The sequence below is a fragment of the Vigna unguiculata genome, chromosome 5 (genome assembly GCF_004118075.2).
Source record: "Vigna unguiculata cultivar IT97K-499-35 chromosome 5, ASM411807v1, whole genome shotgun sequence".
NCBI classification, from domain to species: Eukaryota; Viridiplantae; Streptophyta; class Magnoliopsida; order Fabales; family Fabaceae; genus Vigna; species Vigna unguiculata.
Window position 1 is genome coordinate 25,033,586 of NC_040283.1, and position 15,904 is coordinate 25,049,489.

The window sequence follows — 15,904 nt, forward strand, 5'->3', positions numbered from 1 at the left end:
AAACATACAATAAAAGGTATAGGAGACAAACTCAAACTATAAGTTTCCTCTCTTACCAAAAGCTTTAGAATTAAGAAAGGAAACTATCTCTGATATAGTCATGGATGTGCGCCCCCATTTCTCTACCAAGACATTTCCTATTCTTAATGCTCCCTGTTTCACCAAGGAGTCCATAATATTTGAACTCTTAATAAGAGACACAACAGTCTCCTAACCAGCCTATTTATGAAACACCACTTTGCACCATCCACAATCAATGACAACATGATTGATAGACAAGCAGTCCATTGCTACAAAGATTCGCAACCAAAACGCGACAAGCTTACTCTCCAAACCCCAAAAATCTTTTGAAAACCATTGCTCTGATACCAAATGTAACATTTCGGCCATATATTACTAATTTAAATAAAATAAAGTAAAATAATATTAAATATGCCATTATTATTCAAAATTCTTTCGCAAAACGTTGGAAAATTAAAACCTTAATAAAATGTCTCGAAATTCAAAACCATAAATTAAACTCCAAGTTTACATAGTTCAAAATTGATCAACTAAATATTTACAAAGTAGTCAAATATAGTCAATAAAACTTCCCAAGCTAGTCCCTCTCCGACTCTAAGCATCACCAGCCCACCTGACGTAATGTTTACTCCCGTGTAACGAATTACACGATCATTGCCCAACACACACACAAAGGGTGAGTTCATGTAACTATAAACGAATAATTTAATACATAGAAGTTCACTCCAAATTAATTTATTTCAGCCAATGCTTAACCAAGAAACCTTACTGCACTAAGGTTTCCAACCCACAATTTCTTGACCATGGACCCAAGATATATATGCTTTCATGAACCTGCCCGCTCGTGGTCCTGCCTCTACGAACTTCCCCGCTCGTAGTCCAACTCTACGAACCTCCCCACCCGTAGTCCAAAACATGTGATGCAAGAGCTACGAACCTCCTCGCTCGCACCAGCCCTCAAGTGTGAGCACGGAACATACGAACCTCCCCGCTCGTATCCTCACACGAAAGTATCATAATATGAACCTCCTCACTCATATTATCACATGTTCACCACCAGCCATAAACATACCCGCTCATGACACAGTCAAGCATCTCCTGGTCCAAGTCCACATCTCAATTCAGAGCACTGAAACAGGACAGTGTGAGGATTAGAGCCAAAGTTAGAGCAAGTTTTGATAAACCATGAAATTTAAAGAGCATTATTGAAGTGCGATTCTCAGGTAAGGGGAGCTATCTAGATTTTTTTGTTCTTTTATATGAATATGTATTTTCTTGTGATTTGGATAAAAATTTATAAAAAATCATATGAATATGAATAGGTATGCAGTACAGTGCCGATGTATACCACAATATATATATGAAGTTTAAACCCTTGGATATTTAGTGTTCTTATTATACATCTAAATGTATTGTCACAATTGTATTATAATATATATTAGTATAGAGAAAACGGGTTGGGTGTTCGATCGTTATGTTTGAAATTGCAGAAGTGAATTAAGCATTTTAGGATTGGTAATTTGCTTTATTTTAGGTTTGATGCATTTTTTTTATAGGTGAGTATATACAAAGGTTTCTTTTATGCATTGGAAGTAAACATTGTGATTATTAGGTTTTGGTATTTTCAGTGATATAAAGATGAAGTGGTTGTGATTTTGTTATAGTTACATGAAAAGACAATAAAAGACTTGTAAGAATTTATATATATATATATATATATATATATATATATATATATAACATAAATTATATAGGAATATTGTTCAAATTATAGTTGATATAAAATTATATAATATTCAAGAAAAAAAACATTAGGTGCATATTAGAATATTATGTATACTATAGGTATAGTAAGTATGAGAACTATTATGTATATTTTGGTTTCTGGATGTTTAAGAATTGAATTATTGGATGCTAGGAACAGAATTAGAGTACCTAAAACTAGTAATATCATATTACTGGTGTGGTGTCTAACGGTGCATAGTAAACTGCAAGGGGATAGCAAGAAATAGGGAAGCCCTATGTGTTGTGGCACCCGACGGTGTTATGGAATCGCCAAGTGGTCTGCACTACCATTTCGCCTGGTGGTGCTTAAGTTGCGCCAGGCGATAGTGCAAATGGCAAGGTGCATTTATGATATGATTTGCATGGCTTGTTGTGTTGGGTCTGGTTTGGGATATGCTTGATCGTATCATGAGAGGGTAGGTTCATGATTAGTGTTGGAACGCGTGATTAATATGAGTAGGGAGGTTCATATTAATGATACTCTTATGTGAGGATACGAGCGGGGAGGGTCTTATGTTTCGTGCTCACACTTGAGAGTTGCTACGAGCGAGGAGGTTCGTAGCTGGATGGATCACATGTGTTGGACTACAGGCAAGGAGGTCTGTAGAGTTGGACTATGAGCAAGGAGGTTCGTAGAGTTGGACCATGAGCAGGTAGATTCATGGAAGCATTGGAATCCCTAAGACCAGCTTGCATGTTTATCTTGTATAGGGTAGTGTGTTTTTCTTAATTTTGTTTTAATATGTTTAGATGTGGACTTGGACCAAGAGATGCTTGAATGTGTCATGAGTGGGTAGGTTCATGGCTGGTGGTGAACACGTGATAATATGAGCGGGGAAGTTCATATGTTCTGTGCTCACACTTAAGGGCTACTGCGAGCGGAGAGGTTCGTAGTTGTTGGATCACATGTGTTGGACTATGAGCAGGGAAGTCCGTAGAGTTGAACTACGACCGAGGAAGTCCGTAGAGTTGGACTACGATAGGGGAGATTCGTAGAGGCAGGACCACGAGCGAGCAGGTTCATGGAAGCATATATATCATGGGTCCATGGTCAAGAATTATGGGTTGGAAACCTTAGGGCGGTAAGGTTTCTTGGTTAAGCATTGGCTGAAATAAAGTAATTTGGGGTGAACTTCTATGTATTAAATTATACATTTATAGTTACATGAGCTCACCCTTTCTGTGTGTGTTTGGCGATGATCGTGTAATTCGTTACATGGGAGCATACGTTGTTTTAGGTTGAGTTGGTGACGCTTAGAGCCGGAGAGGGGCTAGCTTGGGAAGTTTTATAGACTATATTTGACTATTTTGTAAATATTTAGTTGATCGGTTTTGAACTATGTAAACTTGGAGTTTAATTTATGGTTTTGAATTTAGAGACATTTTATTAAGATTTTAATTTTCCTACGTTTTGGGAAAGCATTGTGAATAATAATGGCATATTTAATATTATTTTACTTTATTTTATTTAAATTAGTAATATTTGGTCGGATGTTACAAAGACACTACATATGAAATTCATCAAATAAAACTTGAAACAAAATTTTAAACAACAACATAATTTAACAAAACAACATGGAATTGTGACACTAAGAACGTGATGATTCGATATCAAACAAGAACTCAATGGAAAAAGGTAAAAAATGCATTCAAAGCATAGCCAATCGGTGAAAGTGGCATAAAAATCATGGCTGCACAATTGAAATTTGTCTTGAGCTAATGTTCAATCAATTCATTGCTCCAAATTCTTACTGAATTTTCAATATAAAGACCTGGAATTCAAAATTTAAACCAAGTAAACCAAGAACTTATGACATATAAAGGATGCACATGACTTGGACAACATGAATTGGATGCTTAAATTAAAATAGAATGCAAAAAGTTTGAGATCCACCGATTAAAAATGATAGAAACTCAAACAAAATGAAAAATCACTCACGGAATTAACATGAAATTGAATCCTATGAAGTTTGACCAATTGATCCATGAAAAGAAGCAAGATGCATCATCATACATACATATAGAATCAAAATTAATGCTAAAAACAAGAAAAGAATGAAATTTAAGTGAACAACACAGAATTAAATAATGAAACTGAGAACTTAGTGATAAAGTTGTAGTTAAGCAATCAAATTAACACTATTTATTTATAACAACTTCAGTATTGTTAAAAAAGTAGTCAACAAGATAGAAAGGGTAAAGTAATCTAAAGTCGTCTCCCAACGAACACAGAATTGATTTCTAACAAATTAATACTTATAAAAACTATACAAAAGAGTTAGTCAAATAAAATAATAAAAATATAAGTGGATTCAGATAGAGAAAGAAAGAAATAAAATTGAAAAGATAAAAATAAAATAAAATCAATAGTAAAGAAAAGAGGTTGATTCCACTACTTTTTCAAAATAGGATTCATCATTTGTTTTCTAAAGATTATTGTTATTGATTTCTTGTCTAAGATTTCAAATTAATCAATGTAACTTCTCAATTAATTTGTTGACGTCCTCACTTTTAACCAAAGTAACTTCTCAATCAAAAGCAAGAACTTTAGAGATTACCACAATAAATTTAATCAAAGTAACATCTCAATTAAATATTACTATGTCTAATCATGTATATTCTTGTACCTCTTATATCTAGTAGGAAGCTAATTAACCAAAGTAACTTCTTGATTAATTCTATTCAAAGTTCTCACTTTTAATCAAAGTAACTTTTCAATTATTAGCAAAAACTCATTCAATCATATGAAAGTTTCTAAATTTAACCAAAGTAACTTCTCAATTAAAATTTAAAAACCCTTAAACTCATATGATTGTTATGTTATGTAGATATAACACTGTGCTAACTTGCTACAATGCAAAAATCATTACTTTTACTAAATCAAGAACCAAAAGACATAAATGAAAATAAATCACAACAAGAACCAAAAGAATAAACAAATTTATTCAAATCTCAGAATCCAATTAAGAAATTATAGTGGAACTAACCCTTGAAGTTTTGCCCTCCATGGAATGCAAAAGTAAAATAAAAATAGAAGAAGAAAGTAGAGATGAAGAACGAAATTAGGCCCCCTAAAGGGTTCCTAAACTCTGAAGTACCGAGCTTCCCTTTTCTGCTTTCCCTTGCACTACAAAAAAGTTGCATATTAGCTACGAAAAATTTCTTAGCTAATCTCTCGCTAACAACTTTTGCTACAGATTATTAACTAGCAAATTTGTTGTCATTGTTGACTGTGGAAGCTTGTCAAAATCGCACGGGAACATCACCGGAATTGCTCTGAAACATCACCGGGATCGTGTGTAGTTGGGGCTGAAGAAAATGAGAAGGGAGAATTGAGAGATGTAAACTACCAAGAGATGTGATAGAGTGTGAGAATTTGGAGAAGGTGAGATTCTTTTCCCGAATATGAATGAATGAAGATAGAATTAAAAACATGATGTAGTAATTGAAAAGGATGCTCGGCATTAAGTGATGAGATGAAGGTCACCCAATGAGAGGGAGCGCAAGGGTAATTGCCTAGAATGTGTGGGTACTCAAGTCATGAAAATATAAAATAAAATTAAAATAATTTACAAGTATTTTTAAAAAGAATAATCTATATGTATTTATTTTGTAATAAATATTTTTTAAGAAAAATTACATATATTTTTAATATAATTTGATAGAAAGAATTTGAATACAAAACTTGTAGGTAATAATTACATTTCTAATAATTAATGTAATAAACTTAAAAAAATAATTTTGCAAGAATTTTATGCAAAAAGACTATTCACTATAAAATTTTTAAATATTTCATGTCAAATGAATTTTATTCAAAAAATCAAATAAATTTTATGCTAAAAAATTTTAAAAGAAAAATATGCAAGAATGTTTTGTTAAAATATATTCATAAAAAAAGTACTTAAATTGTCCTAATTTATCCAATAAAATTAGTTTCATCTCACTATATTTTTCCTGTTGAAACACTTTTAACTTATAATTCTTTTATTAAAATTAAAGTTTATATATATAACCTTTTTTGTTTAATTGTAATTAATAATTAAGTTTATATTAAGATTTGTTATGAAACTTTTTTAATGCTTTTATGAGACAAATATGTTTTAATTAATTTATTTATTTATTTATGTTTATATTTATATTTTATACTTTAATACATACAATTATATTTAAAAATAATAATTTTAAATATTTAAATTCAAATTAATTTTAGAATATTTAAATTAACAATAATTTCAAAATATTTAAATTTTAAAAAATAGATATTTAAATTAAAAATTATTTTATTTTTTAATTTAGTATAAATTTAATTGAGAGAGAATAACTATAAATATATATTAATTAATTTGTTACGAACAAGCTATAATTCTATTTCTTTGCAATTTTCTAACAAATTAGTGAGGGATTAGCTACTATTATATGTTATGGTAAATCTATAGCTATTTTACTGTGAACCAGCTACAATTTAATCATTTCTCTATTTCCTCACAAATTAGCGAAAGATTAGTTTCAGATATATATTTTGTTAATTCTGTAGCTATTTTGCTACAAACTAGCTACAATTTTGTTCTTTCGCTATTTTCTCGCAAATTAGCGAGGGATTAGTTACAAATATTTTTCCTTTCTAATTTCTCTAGCAAAATTGAAAATTTCTTGTAGTGATTGTTTTAAAATGTTACATTTGAATTTATAAAATTATTTTTAAACTAATTCTAACATTTGGTAGTTTATAAAAGTTCGAAAAGTAATTATTTTATGGACGTTCTTAAACTCGTGATATGTTAAGGAAGGTTACAAAAATCACGGTAGTAAACTGGAGTTTTAAACTCATAGAACTTAATAGAAGTTTTAAAACCTTCCTTAAATACAATTAGACTTAAGAAAATAACTTAGCAGAAATTTTATCATTGAGTAATGTAAAAATAAACTTCGGTTAAAATCCTTTTTTTTGTAGTGTTGGTCTCTTTATATAGGCCTTGATTGTACTTGAATCTTATATTTTCTTTTGCTGAAATCTTTTATCTTTTGATATAATATCTCTCAAATAATTAACATATTTTATCAATTTCTAAAATATTTGGAAGATTTCCTTTGTTGATAATTTGAGATATATCAAAGATAATTAATAAAAAATCTTTAATTAATTATTCAACAACTTAATTTCTATCCAATTTCCAATTTTGCCCCTCTTGTAATCTCCTTCAATTATCTTCAAATAATCCAATATCTTCAAGATATATTTGTTTGTTGTAGAGATCTAAAAAGATTAAAGAAGATCTTGTCATATTTAAAAAATTTGGTAGTTATTATCTTTTGAAATTTTATGATATAATTAAATAAGATAATTCTTTAAAAATATCAAATAAAATATTTAAAGATATATTTTCCCAAATTATCTTTTATCATAAATATTTATGAATTATCAAAGCCCTTCTTCTTGAAAAAAATAGAGAAAATCGCAAGGTCCAATTTTTGTTGCCCGTTCCCTTTCTTAGCTTAGCAAAACTTCTTCAATTTTTCAAGTTTTTCTTGTCGTCTTCATGCAATGTTTGGCTTCAATTTTTGTGATTTTGATCATTTCCTATTCTTGGATTTATCTTTAAGGTGTCATGAAGCTTTAAGCAATTTATTTCCACACTTCCATGAGCTCAACCTAGCTGCAACTGCACTAACACACCTCAAAATATCCAAACATTACAAAAATAATTATTTTTAGTTGGGGTTATTTTTTGTTTTTCTGGGATTTTAACCCCGACTAATGGTTTTACCAGGGGTTCTCTTTTCCTCTAGTAGAGCCAGCGTAGCTAAAAGATTATCGAGGTTTTTAATAACCTCTGGTATTAGCACAACTTAGTGGAGGTTTACAAAACTCCTCGTAATGACGGAGGTTTACAAAACCCTCGTAATGGTTAGGGTTTACAAAACCCCTAGTAATGGTTGGGGTTTATAAAACCCTTAGTAATGATGGCTAGGGTTTATAAAACCCTAGTACTGCTTAGGAGTTAAAACCCACAATGTTGTCTACAATTTAGAACCACATATCAACAATAAGCTTTCAATATTTTCTTCAAAGGGTTTCAAACCCACCTTATGTTTGTTACTTTTTTTATACATAAATCTTAAAATAAATGAAAAATTACAAAAGACAAAAGGTTTTAAATTTTTTATATTTACAATTTTCCTATAACATTCATAAAAAGATAAAAAAACAAAAAACAAAATCTACAATTTTAACCATTCATAAATCCAAAGCGTAAAGTATACAACCCATTATAGTTCATCTACTTACATTTACTTACTTCTCTTATCTCTTAGTGCAGTACTAAATTTTCTTGTACACCAAAAGTCAACAATAACAACCCTAATAAACATAAGCAACATGGCAAAGTGCATCTAGTAAAAAACTTAATTCAACACTTACTTTAAGCTTATCTATAAGCGCATATATCATAAGCGTACCATGAAGCTTACAAAAATAAACTAAAAAAAAAAACTTATTTCAATAACTTTCAGCAATCACCATGAAACCTATGGAATACGATTAAAAAAACTTATACCAAGGTCATAAGCCACTTTAATAAGGATAAATAAAGGGGTGCTTAGAAGACCATCTCGTGTAATTTTTCACATTTAATAAGAAAACTAGTGCAAATAGCTTTAAAAATTCATGTATCATATACACAACAAAATAGAGTATACATTTCCAGCCAAAATCATAAATGAAAAATAATCCTAAGGACAAATGAAACGTGAGAAACACCAAGCCAGAGTGCGCCAAGTAAACAACTTAATTCACAATTTTTTTTTAGCTTATGACATGCTGATATCATAAGCTTATCATAAATGCAAAATAATCCTAAGGATGATTTAAACATGAGCAACACCAACCAAGCCAGAGTGCATCCAACAAACAACTTAATTCACCCCTTATATTCAACTTAACACGCATACTTATATTATATGCTTCACCATGATGCTTACAGAATAAACTATAAACTTATTTTGAGTTGTTCAACAATCACAATGGCACCACCAGACCTATTGGAATAAGATTAAAAATAAAAATTACACAAAGGTCATGAGCCATTTCCATAGTAACAAATAACAAGGTGCTCAAAAGCCCATCCCACTAAATTTTCATGTTTAATGTGAATGCTAGTAGAAATAGATTTAAAAATTCATGTATCATACACACGAAAAATGAGTTGGACACCATAAAAATAAACTTTCAACCAAAAACAAATGGAAAACAATCCTGAGGACAACTTAAACATGAGCAACACCAAGAATCAAGAAAGTCCACAAATAATCAAGAAGGAAAGTCCACAAATAACGAATAACGAAAAGAAAGTCCACAAATAATCAAATTCGTTATTGGTTACTGAAATAAAAATAAAGAAGTATCAATAAAATTTTCTTAATTTGTGTCACCTCACTAATTGGATAAGCAACAAGAAAATGTATCCATACAAGAACGCGAACAGCTGGAACCACTATTGCACCAATTGTTAAACCATACCGAGAACAAATTGATTGTGGTATAATCTTCTCAAATGCAAATAGATGTTATAGAATATTATGTAGCAAGTTGATTATCTGCATGCCAAGATTTCCTATAAAATATTGAGTAAAAATACATGTTTAATAATACAGTCAACAAAATAATGATAATAGATCCTCCAAGCAAATTCATAACCAACCTAGTAGGATCATTCAAGCTAATAGATTACTAACACATAGGATAACCAACCTAGTAGGATCCTTCAAGCTAATAGATTACTAACACATAGGACACTGGGAGCTTCTCTAACACATAAAAACAAAAGCCAGTAACAACAATTACCAGAGCATATTCTCATTTTTTTTTGTAATGTTAGAGCATACTTATGGAAAATCAAAACTGTTATTTCCTAAATCCAAGCAAAATGTTTAATTAAAAAACAACAAAGCTAAATCCAATCAAAAATTGCATCAATAAAATCATAGACACCATGAAATGATAGGAACGAATTAGAATATTTGTACAAAGGTACCGAATTCGACCCACCACAAATCAAATTCTCTAACCTCTGTAAAAGGATAAAATGAAATGCATACCTTCGTCGTCGCTGGTAGTATTGAGGGTTTCTGCTTCTTTCCCCAACCCCAACGGTTAGCGAGCGAGATTGAAGGCCTGAAGTGCGTGAGCGTCTGACGGCAGAAGACAACCCAAATGAGGGCACGCACGCAATAACGAACTTGCAATGAGGCGCAACAAGTAGGTGCTCGTGACGACTTGTGCGGAGGAGGAATGCCAGTGGCCGAGGCGAATAGCGAACCAAAACAGGGCAAGGTCAGGCGACGCAGGGCTCGTGAATCGGTGGATGAAATAGCAAAGATGGAAGAAGAATCGTGCATCTGTATAGGTGAAGACGGAGGAGGTGGACATTAAAACAAAGAGAAGAAAAGATGAAGTAAAAATATGAATAAGATACAAAAGACATAAGAAATGAAGGAGGGAAGGTGAACAAAATAAGCTGGATATCATAGTACTACCTCTACCTATATTTTAACTAGGGTTTAGATAAAAAAAACCCTGGTACTTATTGGAGGTTTAGAAAACCTCAAGTAAGTATGGTTCTTTCTGGAAGTTATTATAACCTCTTCTAAATAACCTCAAGTAAAATTAAATTATTTTGTAGTGAAAGAACATTAATGCAACTAAAAATTATTTTTAACATTTTTTTGTATCTCATGCTCAATAAACTCAATTATAAGAAATCCTAATTAAATCAATCTTTTAAGAACAAAATTCAATTAAAAATCTAGAATTAAACATTAAATTAGGGCAAAATACGCACTCATCACTTAGCTTAAACTAAGACACATGTGGCTTAATCTGGCTCTCGATACCACTTGATGAAGCTCCAAGTGCATGAATTGATGTAGATTGAGAGTTGCATGAGATGTGCAGCATTGAAGCAAGCTTGAATGAAGATTATGTTCGATGTGGTGAAGATATTTGGTGGTGGAAGAAGTCTAGGAAGGTGACGTCAATCCTAAAGGAAGGGTGACTAGAGGAGATGCTAAGGAAGCTCTAGCAAAGGTAATTCTTAAGGAGAATTTCTGGAGTAATATCAATAACATTTCATTCAGATCTCAAGATTGATTTGTACAAGGGTGGAGGCTTCCTTTTATAGAAGAAGAAGGCTCCAAAGCTCGACCAAAGAAATAAAGGGAAGACTCAAACTTCAGCACATGGTTTCTAACTCCCTCTCATGATTCACGGATCATGAGCCATGTGGCTAGTCACATTTATCATGTTTGCACCATGTGTTAAATATGCTAAATGTGAAGCATGCTAGAAATGAGTTTTCGGCCTAACTATTAAATTGGGCTTTAATTGATCCAATTCAATGGATAGGTGATTTTCATGATCCATTCTCATAAGTTGTCTAACATTTTATTGAAAACATGGCTTAATACATGACCAATTAAAAGTTGTACTACTGGACTAATTAAAAGCCCATCCAATCTTAATGTCCTCTTTGGCCCAAGTGAAAAGGACTTGAAGTCCATTAAGCCCATTAGTCTTAGTATGCTCCCAACCTTCTTGTATTCTTCTCAACATGCTTCCAGTAATTGGGCTCATAGTGGAACATATGTTATCATGTCAACTTAACATATATGGGTAATATGCTAAATTTCATAGATATAAAAAATGAAAATGACAAAAAAACTAATATAATTGAAAGGGGTCTACCCAATAAGCATGGGTAATTTAGTATTTTCCCTTACATATTTTTTTTTCTTGATTATACAGTTGATTTCCTAGTACAAATAATAGTACAAATATTGTAAAATGAAAAAAAAAACAATTTAAATAATAGGTGTTAACTTAACATATATGGATAATATGGTAAATTTCATAAGGTACAAAAATTAAAATGATAAAAAAAACAGGTGTCTACCCAATAAGCGTAAATAATTTAGTACTTTCCTTAATACATTTCTTTTATACAGTTGATAATACGTTAACAAATATTAACAATAAAAAAGATAAATTGTACTAATAATATTAATAAACTATAATAATATTTTTAAACAAACATTAATTAAAATTATATTTACTTTTGTCTCTTCAATTTATTTTTTATCAACTTATTTTATTTCAATTTTAAACTAAATAATTTTTACTTTTACTTTTTTTTTCTTACATTTTGTTTTCCTGTCGTCTCTAATGATACTTTTTTGTTTTTATTATCACGAACGTGTTTTTTAAGTTAAAAGAATTACATTGATGGATAGAAATCATTGTAAACTTTAAAATAAATATTTTATGATAAGATAACTAATTTTAAAAATAATGGCAATTTTAATAGTAGTTTTCCTAAGGCTAGTTAATTCAAATGTAAAGCATTAATGATAGGATCAACTCATGAAATGAACTCTCACTATTAAAATTTTGAATTTTCGCGTCAGTTTAATGTGTTATTTAGTGGCGGTTATAATTGTCACTATTTTCTCTACCGTTAGTTAATTAACTGCCACCGAATTTAGCGCCACAAAGTCATTTTAACGTCGGTTTTAACCGCCTCTAAATCCTTTTTTATTTTTTTAAAAAAAATACTTTGCAGCACTTGGAACCGCCAGCAAGACTAATAATTAAATATTTTTGTGGCGGTTGTAACTGCCAGTAAATCTAGGAATTTAAAAACTTTTGTGACGGTTATAACCGCCACTAAGTCTAAGAATTAAAATATTTTAGTGGCATTTATAACTGCCAGAAAGTCTAAGAATTAAAAAAAATGTAGTGGCATTTATAACTGCCACTAAATCTAAGAATTTAAAAGATTTTAATGACAATTGTAACTGCCAGGAAGTCTAAGAATTAAAAAAATTTAATAGCGTAAATCACGGTAAATCTAGGATGTAAATAATTTTTATTTTTAATTTCATAAAATGATATAAACATTTTTTTAAGTAATAGAAGTAATGTCTTTATTAAAATAAGCGACTAATATTGAAAGGAATTTGACTCTTGAAATATGCAACGTGCTTTAGAAAATAAAAGGTAAAAACAATAACTATCAAGGTTATAAGAACTTTATAATTTACATATTTGTTAGTTTTATACTCTTAAGGAAGTCAATATTTCTTAAGGAGAAGTATATTTGAATAAACTAAGGTATTTGAAATCTAATCTCAACCAAGAAAGTTAAATGCTAGTAATACAAAATATAAACTAAATTAAACGTAAAAGTTAAATCTTAGTTGATATCTTTAAAGTTAAAACTTAATCAAGAAATACAAAATATTATGAATTCACTATATGATAATTTATAAGAAAGAATTGTGGATGCACTGTACCAATGTGCGTGTAATAATGGATTTTTATACATGTAGTAACTTAAACACATATATATAATGGCCAATTTTTATCATCTAATTATGATAATCATATTTCTAATTGTCAAGCATATCTAATTTACAAGAAAGAAAAAAAACAGTACACTTACAATCTCTACTCTTTTTCTTTTGAGTTTTTTAGATCCACCAGTGTGATTAATCTTGAGTTTGGATCTATTTTCAGCATTCCTTTTGCACATATTCTGCAAATACACATACACACAAAATGAACTCTATAATCATGGGCAACCAAATTATAAATATTGAGTAAGAAAAATACCTTTGTGTTTTCTTTCAATCTGTAGTCTATGAAAGTTGTCCACTCAGTTTCTGGAATTGACAATGGTGGGTTCTTTACATTTTCATCCCGGCTCTTTTTATCATCATAGTAAGTATAAACAATTTTAGCCTATTTTCCTTCCATTTTTTGCCTATGTCTTTCATCATATATACTTTTGTCGCAGTTTCGTAGATTAGATCCCACCATAACTTAGCCTAGAATAGCTTAATATTTGTAAATATAACAATACATTATAAAAAATCAACTATTTATGACAATATATAAAAGTAACAACAAAAAATGTATTTTTTACTTAATGATATCATTCCATGCTCGATTTTTGTAACTATTAAACATTAAATGCCAATTCTCAAAATAGATGGGAAATATTTTAGAATCTGCTGCCAATCGACCTAAAAATCCTCCTAAAAGACCATCTACATCTGTGGCACTTGGTTGGTTTCCATCAAAAGGTATCACAACTTTATCTCCCAATGGAAGGTCATAAATTTCTCTAACCATTATACCACGCTCTCTTATCTCTCCTTCATTAGCTATAAATAAGAAAAAAATGTTAACAAATTGTTATCAAACCTTTCAAGTAATTCATAAACAAATATTTAGATTAACAAAGGCAAATTATTTAACTTACTTCTCACTTGAACCATCCAATATTTTCTTTTTGATTTACTTCTATGTGGATGAGATAATAGTTCATCATGATGATCATGTAGAAATGACTCACCATTGGCTGAATCATGAGAATTTTGAGGTGTCTCCATACAAAGAAAGTAGAATATTCCTATTTACCACAAAAGTTAACTCATTAAAAGTACCATAGAAACATAACATGAAATATTGTCTTCTCATTCTTGATGAACCTGCAGCTGGAAAAGTATATTAGAAAATATACCTTCTCATTCTTGTTCTCATCATTGCCAAACTTGACTTACGAAATAATATATTTATGAATATCCATCCAAAATCATTTGAGTTTAATAACAAAATGTGTAGTAAAATTTAATCCAAGACAAACACAAAATGAAATTATTATGACTTTAATTCAAGAGTAGACACCTAATCAAATTCTACATTTACACCTGGCCTAGACAAATGAGTTTCAAAATTGTCATCCGAACAAAATGAGGATAATTGTGGTTGAAGAGACTCGCTTTCATAAGTTATCCTTGTAGCATCCCCACCCATGTCAAATAAGTCTCTCGGTTTTAAGTGAACTGGGGTACATCATCCTTCATCCTTCTTGTCTTCCACATAATACACAAGTTGAGCTTCAGAAGCTTGAATGTATGGTTCATCATCCTCCCTTTCACCCGTATGTATCAAATGAGAAAAAGTGATTGATGTGAACCCCAATGCATCTTTTCTAATATATCTAGAATTTGTAGTGTTACTCCATTGGCATTTAAATAAAGGCACCATGAAACGACCATAGTAATTTAATTCAATAATGTCAACTAGCTTCCCATAATATGGCACTAAGCCTTCTGTTGGCCTATTATTACTTGTACTTACGTAACTTTTAGTTCCAAAGCTACAAAACACTCCACTATTTTGAGTTTTCATCCCTTGCTCATGTTGTATTGTTCGAAATTTATACCCATTAACATTATATGCAGTAAACCTTTTGGCTTGTTAAAGTGGGCCTTGTGCAAGGGCACGAATCTCATCAGAGTAAGCTTTAGGGTTATTGTTCATTATCTATTTGAAAATGAAAACAAATATCATTAGCAATTCATATTAACTCTTTAGAAATTACAAAAATGATATTTTCTTACTCACATGACATCGAAACCACTCAACGATGCCTTGATGAACTTCTTTTTCTATCACACTTGATAACCTTGTTCGATTTCTTAACCTCCTTTTCATAATAGTTCTAAATTCCCTATATATAAAATTATGTTAGTAATATATATAAATATTACTTACATTATAATGTGTGTGTATATATAAGTTGTTTAAGTAAGGCTTACTCAATAAAGTGTTGTACTTCTTTACAATTGATTAACACATGTCGATGTGCTTGAAGTAATTCAATTGGAGTCAAAGTGAAATAAGATGAACCTCCAATAGGTTTGCCTATATTAGGAAATAGAGTTGATGAAGAATCCAATAGAACATCATCAACACGACCTCCTCAGTTGAATCTTGTCTCGATTTCATTATCCAAGTACCTTGAGCATAAAGTTAGCATCTCTTCAGAAAGCCAACCTTCAGCTATTGAGCCTTCAGGTTGTGCTCTATTATGCACATAAGACTTTAATTTCCCCATAAATCTACAACTTTGAATAATGTATTACATTTAGAAACTTTAAAAAAATAGCAAAATAAAAATTTGAACACGTTAAACTTTAGAAGTCGTAATACCTTTCTATCGGATACATCCATCTATAATGTACTGGCCCTCCAAAT

At 30.6% G+C, this 15,904-nt stretch overlaps 1 protein-coding gene across 3 annotated transcripts; it reads right to left on the reverse strand.

Moving 5' to 3' along the window:
* Positions 1–1,028: 1,028 nt before the first annotated feature.
* LOC114184204 lies at positions 1,029–10,303 on the reverse strand. Of its 3 annotated transcripts, none has more exons than XM_028071482.1 (2): positions 9,901–10,303; positions 1,029–1,150 (listed from the first exon to the last, which is right to left on the reverse strand). In XM_028071482.1, exons 1-2 carry the CDS (start codon positions 10,198–10,200, stop codon positions 1,109–1,111), a joined length of 342 nt encoding a protein of 113 aa, XP_027927283.1. In that variant the 5' UTR covers positions 10,201–10,303; the 3' UTR covers positions 1,029–1,108. The 3 variants fall into 3 exon arrangements, 2 of the variants coding, with proteins under 2 accessions (XP_027927283.1, XP_027927282.1); XM_028071481.1 differs by lacking the exon at positions 1,029–1,150 and adding an exon at positions 4,764–5,115; XR_003604553.1 differs by lacking the exon at positions 1,029–1,150 and adding an exon at positions 7,215–9,416.
* Between the last annotated feature and the right edge of the window lie 5,601 nt (positions 10,304–15,904).